We start from the raw sequence: 8,800 nt of genomic DNA on the forward strand, positions 1-8,800 counted from the left end.
CCATTAGTCAAATTAGCAATTGTTAGAACCAACTGTTATTAAAACTAGCCGTTATTATGTTAGTCAAATTAACAATTGTTAGAACTAACTATTATTCAAACTAGCCGTTATTCAAACTAGCCATTAGTCAAATTAGCAATTGTTAGAACCAACTGTTATTAAAACTAGCCGTTATTAAAAATAGCTGTTATTCAAACTAGCCGTTAGTCGTACTAGTCGTTATTCATTTAACATTATATATATACTCTCATTCTTTAAAAAAATAAATAAATAAATATATATATACACACCAATCTTCTCACACTCCTATATTTTTTATCAAGTTGTTCACTCTATTTCCTCAATCATCTAATGGATCCAAATAATTCGGAAGAACTCAATAAATTCTTTTGGGAGTTGATAGAAGATGAATTTGTGGACAACACCGATGAGGAACTATTGATGTCAATGTTTGAAAGGCAACAACAATCCAATAGTTCTACTAGGCATATGCGAAGAAGAACAGTGATACATCGAAATCGTGAAGAAGGACATACTCGATTGTACAACGACTACTTCTCTGAAAATCCAATATACACAAGTGCTCAATTCCGACGAAGGTTTCGAATGCATAGACATGTGTTTCTTCGAATCGTAACTACACTTGGAAATCATGATGAGTATTTTCAAATGAAGGTCGATGCAACTGGTAAAACGGGTCTTTCGCCATTGCAGAAATCCACTGCTGCTATTCGTATATTGGCATATGGATCTCCCAGTGATAGTGTAGATGAATATGTTCGAATTGGCGAAAGCACTGCAATTGAGTGCTTAAAGAGATTTGTAAAAGGGGTGAATGAGATGTTTGGAGCTGAATACTTGAGAAGACCCAACAACAATGATATTCATCGCTTATTACAAATGGGGGAGACACGTGGCTTTCCAGGTATGTTAGGTTCTATCGATTGTATGCACTGGGAATGGAAAAATTGTCCGATTGCTTGGAAAGGCCAATTTTGTCGAGGTGATCATGGTAAACCGACGATCATGCTTGAAGCAGTGGCATCAGAAGACTTGTGGATTTGGCATGCATTTTTTGGCATTGCAGGTTCCAACAATGACATTAATGTGTTAAACCAGTCCAATGTGTTTAACGATGTTTTGGAAGGACACGCTCCCAAAGTGCAATCTACAGCAGTGAACTCAAAATGGGTTCTTTAGATGGGGTCCACTGTGCCACATCATCTTGAAGCAATTCACTAGTATATTGCACTTTGGGAGCGTGTCCTTCCAAAACATCGTTAAACACATTGGAGTTAGAGTTGGCGAATATGTCAGTTTTTGGCGAATTTGCAGTTAGAGTTGTGCCAACATGTCATCATGGTGCTCTCAGAATGGTCATGTTAAATTTACCGTTGGAGATGCTCCGGTATAATCGCGTGGGACACGTGCAATATGATATGATGCTTAACAAATAATTAATGTTTAATTTTCTGATTTCTTTTGGTTTAACTTTTACACTTGAATTTTTTTAATTAATTTATATGAGACTAAAATGAAATTTAAAATATTATGATCTTAAAATTTTGCCTAAATTATTTTGTGATTTTATTTTTTTATGTATACCATTTCTGCTGCCAATAACTCATTGCTGCAAAATAAATTTTGGTCGTATTTGTGGGTTATATTTCATTATTTTGCATGATATAAACTTATCTTATTAGATTCTTTTTAAAGGAAAATTTATTGTATTTTGATATGGTTAAATATTCTTAATTTATATAGTTGTAATCTCGCTTATTGCAGATACATTATAGTGCAAATTTTGTGTCCTAATTGGATAATTAGTTTATTTGAATTACTAGTAATTATATCATATTGATGTATTATTATTAATGTATTTTATTAAAAATAAATTTATTAATAATTATGATCTATATTATGTTAATAACGATTATACTTTAGTGATGTATTATTTATAATGTAATTTGTTATGATAAAATATGCTATTAATTATTGAGTTAAACAAGTTTTTAGTTTTTATAAAATTAAAACAATTAGGTTTTTTAGTCTCTAGAATATATATTTTTTAATTTTAGTATTAAAAAAAATTTTGTTTTCCTTTTAGTCGTTTCTTTTAAATCAACTCAAATATATCTTACTAGTAGTTGGATAGTTTTTTTTAGAGACGTTAAAGACATTTGGTTTTTAGTTGGATATTTACATACTATAATTAAGATTATTCAAGAATTTATATGTAATTAATTTTTAGTTAAAAATTTTAAATTTGTATGAAAGAGATTCTTATAAGCTCTATATTGATATTTTAAAACAAATAGAGCAGATAGCAATAAAACAGAATAGACAAGAGTGGAATGGATATTGCATTATATTGTTTGAAATAATTTACAACGAAGCACAATAAATAAGTCATTTCAACCTATACATCTCAAAATAGAAATAAGTCATTTCAGCCTATACATCCCAAAATAGAGTGGAAGAAAAATGAAGGTCACTAGTAGATTGTGATGAAATGGATGCTATCATACTCCATTTTATTCCATCATCTTTTTGAATTTCCAAACAACGAAATATACTATGTTATTCCATATATCCTATTCCACTCCATTCAGTTTTATCCATCCAAATATCACCATATTTTTTTTTATAGATGCTTGATGCCCCGCAAGAAATCATTCCAAATTCAAAGGGTGCACAAGAGTTTGATTTTAAAAACAAAGATAAAAAAATGAAAATGATTTTTTTTTGGAGGCTAATGAGTTAAGAACTTTTTAATAAAAAAAATATTAAAATTTGACAAATAATTAAAATATATTTAACAATTAATTCTTTTGTGTTTATCTTTGTCATTTTTCGAATATCCTACCAATATTAAAATCTTGGAGGTATAAGTTTTATTTATTATATATTTTTACGATGTAAAATCAATATGTGTTATAGTTTTATTATAGACAAGTATGACTAGTCATAGTGTTGTGAACTTTAAATGTGTAAGAATCAAATAAAAATAATATAAATAATTTCCACGAAGAATGATTATATCATGAATTTTAATATTTTTCTATGTAATTTCTAAAGTATATAAACATTTTCAAATTTGTTATTTTAGTTGAAATAAGAGACTGGCGCGCATACCTCTTTAAGATTTAATTAGTTCAACAGATAAATGTTATATTGTTAAATTGAATATTATGTACTGAGTTTGAATGTGAAATTTCACAATTATATACGAATTTGAATAGAAATTCACTTTATTTCTTAAAAAGATAAATTAAAAGCTCTACTATAATATTCTTTTTATAAATAAATATTATTTATTTTAAAAATGTATGATTTAAATTATATTCTTTACATAGTATTTTGTTACCAGTTTTATTTAAAAATTCATTTATTTCTAACTTTTATTATAGTCAATTTAATGAAGAAAAGGAATTTGAATCTTCTTAGAATATTTTGAATGTTTTATCACAAACCTTTTATAACTAGACAAATTCTTAGAGTATTTTCTTCTTGTTTTGAAGTTACAAGTCTATTACATTGAAGACCGGACATTCAAAAGTTACATAGGATTAATGCTGACAAAAAATAAATCTTAGATTAAAAAATTTCCTTTTGTTGGAGATTGAGCGCAACTAAAAGGTATTAGGGCGCATTGCGCTAGTCATTGCTTGTAGTGCTCTTCAAATTTGTATATAAACGCTAACTTAACAAATTAAGCTTGGGTGACATTATTTCAAATTTGTTACTTGAGTTGAAATAAAAGACCAATATTTATCTATAAGACTTAATTAGTTCAACAGATAAATGTTATATTGTTAAATTGAATATTATATACTAAATTTGAATTTGAAACTTCACAATTGTATAAGAATTTGAATAAAAATTCACCTTATTTTATAAAAAAAATAAATTAAAAGCTATAATATTCTTTTTATAAATAAATATTATTAATTTAAGAAATGTATGATTTAAATTATATTTTTTACATACATAATACAATAATAATAAATCATTTTTCTTTTAAAGTTGAACAAAATAGTATTTTGTTACCAGTTTAATTTAAAAATTCATTTATTTTTAATTTTTATTATAGTCAATTTAATGAAGAAAAGGAATTTAAATCTTTTTGGATCATTTTGAATGTTTTGCCACCAACCCTTTTCAATTAGACAAATTCTTGGAGTATTTTTTTCTTGTTTTGATGTTACAAGTCTATTACATTAAAGAACAAACACTCAGAAGTTACATAAGATTAGTGCTGACACAAAGTGAATCTTAGAGTGAAAAATTGCCTTTTGTTAGAGTTTAAGCGCAGCTAAAAGGTATTAGGGCGCATTGCGCCAGTCATTGCCCTGCAGTGCTCTTACTGGCATAATGCATTGCCTCTAAACGTAGCAAGAGGGCTTTGTGGCACATTGCGCAACATAGTTGTGCCCAATTTAATTTTGAGCCAGACATTGTGCCTAGGTCTAGTGCAATGCTCTGGTATGCATTTTCAAACCACTACTTAAGTCAAAAATCATTATTTTATAAGGATTTTGATTTTTATGGATTCAAAGGTTGAGACAACTGCCCCTTAATGAAGTCTTTGTGCAATCTTTATGTGTAATTTTCTTCCTTCTATGTATTGTTTATCAAACATTATGAATAGCTAATTTACTCATTAGTTAGGGATTAGATGAACCTTATTGAATCTATATAATTTTAGTTTGTTAATTTAACATAATCAAACAAGATAGATTGTTAAAATAGTAAATCAATAACTACACATTGAAAAGAAAGTGATTTGAATTTCCTAATTGTTTTTCTTTTCTTCAATTTTCTTAATTAAAAAATTTCACATTTGTTCAATAGTATAAACCACTTTATAATATTTTTGTTACCTAAGTCTTACGAGTTTATTGCATTACTAAATTAATAAAAATATTTGTAGAGACGATTTTTATTTATCACTGTTGTTATTATTTGAACGATTTATAATCTAAAGTTCTTGATTGAAGGAAGGCCATATCTTATATTGATTAGCTTAGGGATTTTTTGTACAAACATTCATAATATCGGGTAATGGAAGAAATTCTCTTTCGGTTTAATTCGGAATAGGACGTACACTGCTACTGAGGATGCTGCAGTTGAATTCGTATAAAAGTCAAGTTTTTTTCTCCCTTATCTCTTGAAATTCTACATTATAATTGATTTTTTGAAAATTTTTTGGTTCTTGAGAAGTTCTCGTGTTTTTTAATTGTTTAAAAATCAGAATTTTGATTGCATTAATATATCATTTGAATATTAAATTTTTTTCTCAATAGTGTTAGCATGTATAATTTTATGGTTCTGAAATTGGTCATTTATTTTACACTATTTTGTTTGGTTGTTGCGTTACTTAAAAACCAAAAAAGATCAATTGTTTAAAAAGTTTTAGATCAAGAATTAGATCAATAGTTTTATGTTAATCAATGTCAATTTAATGTAGTATTGAAGATTGATAAATACATTGAAAGGTTAATTGAATTCATTTTCAATTAATACTTCAATCTCTTAAGATTATAAGTGATCTTGTGTTGGTGTTTTCAGCTTGGCTTTAGTTTTGTTACTCAATCTTTCAATTGTGTAATAAACTATGAAAATTGTTTTAAACGGTTGAAAATTACTTTTATGCAATCTTAAGATTTCGAGTGGCAGATTGCATAATCGTTTTCACAAAGATTTAGTCTTTCTTTTGTCTATGATTTGGTTGTCTAAACTTTTTATTGATGAATTTTTTAGAGATCTAGATAATATAATATGATACTTAGTTGATAATAATTTTTTTTTTAAGATAATATAATATGAAGATTTAGTTGTTGAATATGTTTTAAAAATAATTAGAATGATGATTCTTTTTAAATAGCTAAAAAGCGATATGATTTATGTTGTACTGAGATAATATTTACAATTCAAATAAAGTAGTTTGAATATAAAGTGGTAAAAATATAATATTTTAAAATAATTTTTAATCTTAAATATAATTTTGGTCATATAAATTTAAATGTTTAATCTTAATTAAGATAAAGTGAAAATTCAATAATCTCTTATCAATTTATTTCATTTCAAAGCGTTTACATATGTTTTAAGGCATATAATTTTTTTTAATTGCAAGTCTATAAATTTATTATTGGGTTAAATAAAATTTATTGTTTTAAAACATATTATACTACGTATTGACAATTGTTAAAGATTATCTAATAACCGAATGTTATTAATTATAATTTTGATTGTGATTATAACAAAAACTAAAATACACTATTTATAAAATATAAACGACTAAAATGAATCAAAATAAAAATAAAAAATAAAAAAAAAATCAAAAATATATTTAAATTTAATTTTTTAACTATTAAATTTGTACTTTCTTTTTATTCAGTGCTTAAATTTTAAAATTAAAATGTAAACTCTAAAATATTTAAGCAAAATGAAATTACTTTAATATATATTAATATTTCAATCAACTCTATAAAAGCACTTAAATGTATATCATTTCCTCGGATGAGTTTGAGTTGCGCGCAACATATTTTGTTTAACAAAAAAACAAACTACATGGGCCCACGTGTTTTTTCCTGTCCCCAATTCAAACAACGAAAAGGAGAATAATTTTTTTTTTGGTGAGTATTGATTCAACTGAAATAATAACCTCATGAATTTTTAACTGCCACTGGTTTATTTTAATTAATTACTAAAATAATAACTAAGTTACCTTCAAATAAAAAGTAAATCAATTGTTAGCACAAGAATATTTTTATCTATTAAATACACTTCTTTTCTATCTTTTTTTTTATATCAAACAGTTATATTTAAAATTACTTTATTTTTTATCTCTTTCTTATTTTTTTCTAAGAATAAATCACACCTAAAATTAACACGATAATATTTTACAGTCAAATTTAAATTCAAGACCACAATAAATAAAAAGATATTTCCATCATATTAATTATACATTTTTTCGTATTTCCAATTATAAATATGTTCGGTGTATATAAATATTAATGCAGTTGATATTTTGTAATTCTTAATTTAAAGACTTAAGAAATATGTATTCTGAATTGGTTTGATTTAAAAATTAAATTTGATCTAACTCTACCCACCCAACGTTATAAAAGATCCAAATTATCCTAGAGTTCAGAAATATATATTCAGTTGAGTCCATTGATTTTAAATTAATTAGAATCTAAACGAAAAGCAAGAAAGGAAAATAAAATAAGAGATTCTAAAGGAAGTGTAGATCAATTAAATAATAAAAAAGATGACGTCTTTATAATTTATGATTTAAGAGTATTTCAATTAAAATTCTAAAGTATTTACAATTATAATTTAATTATGATGATATTTATGATTTTTTATTAATAAAAAGTGTTTTAGTTAGAATAACCACTAATAGTTAGTGCTTAATTTTTTTAATATTATAATATATACCCAATAAATTATTATCGATTAATATTTTAAATTTTCTAATATATATATATATATATTTGAGATTAAATCAAATTGATATGATGTTACACTATTTATATATTTTATAAGATTATCTGTTTCATTGAAAATTTATATCATATATATTATTTATATAATAATTTATAAATTTTAAAATTATTTAATATGTTGTTTAAATATATTAAATTAATGTCTTATGTATTTTTATTTAATATCGTTAATTTTGATAAATCTTAATAATATATTAAATAATTTTAAATTTTTATAAAATTTTTACATAAAAAGTCTATATGACATCATAAACTTTGAGTTGAATAATATACTCTATGAAATTTATATTCATTAAAGTATTATTGAGTAATGTAATATTTTTTAGTGCATGGCATTTTCCCCTTACAGAAATAAGTTAGATAACACATGCAATTGCCCTTTGGTCTATTAATTAGTAGATACAAAGATTATTTTTCTCGAATTGAATATAATATATAAAATATTGAATCTGTGGGTGGTTACCGACACTTTATAATCTACTAGCGGAAAAACAAGGATGTTGACATTGTTCATCCACTTTTCTATTATACTGGTATATATATATTTCTTAAAAAATATTTGGTTATGTATACACTTTAAAAAAAGAAATATATAGAAGATAATAATTTGATAAATTAATGATATTATAAAAAGAATGATAGAGATAAAATAAAGGTTAATAGTTGATATATAAAAATTTGTGGTGTATATATATTGTTGATATTTTTTATGAGTATTTTTGGTATATTTATTTCATGCAATTTTATTATATAGTATTTTGTTTTAATTCTCGGTCAAAAATATTTTGATTTGTTTGTTTAAATTTGGTAATATATACGTTATCTAAATTTGTTTAAATTCCCGTTTCAGTATTTATGTTGTGTTTTAAAATTTAAATTTGGAAGAGACGTACTTGTATATAAAAAAATGTTTGACTAAAATTGATAGTTAGTTTTTGAATTTAAATTGAAATTTGAAAAGATCAGAATTAGCAATACACATGGACACCTACTATTAGAGTTGACAATTAAATTCTAAAATTTAAAAATTTTCTTAAAAAATTATCTACTAAATTCACAATATTAGATTTTTTATTGAAATAAATTTTATAAAACTTTAACCCATTATTGTTTGTGGTCTTAAGTGAAGATTAATATGTCCAATGTTTTGTTAATTGAATAATTTTTGAAATTTATTTATTTAAAAGTATAAAAAAATATAAAATATTTTTTTCTTGAAAATATCGAATTTACTTTTTCAGAATAAAAAAAATTGTAAATTATATATTTTTGAAATAAATCAAAAC

General features: G+C 24.3%; 1 protein-coding gene across 1 annotated transcript; it reads left to right on the forward strand.

Moving 5' to 3' along the window:
- Window positions 1-351: 351 nt before the first annotated feature.
- On the forward strand, window positions 352-1,200 carry LOC101497919 (uncharacterized). The gene has a single exon (XM_004492122.4). The coding sequence runs from the start codon at window positions 352-354 to the stop codon at window positions 1,198-1,200; it is 849 nt and encodes a 282-aa protein (XP_004492179.1).
- Window positions 1,201-8,800: the final 7,600 nt, after the last annotated feature.

This window comes from Cicer arietinum, chromosome 3 (genome assembly GCF_000331145.2).
Source record: "Cicer arietinum cultivar CDC Frontier isolate Library 1 chromosome 3, Cicar.CDCFrontier_v2.0, whole genome shotgun sequence".
In the NCBI taxonomy this organism is placed as follows: Eukaryota; Viridiplantae; Streptophyta; class Magnoliopsida; order Fabales; family Fabaceae; genus Cicer; species Cicer arietinum.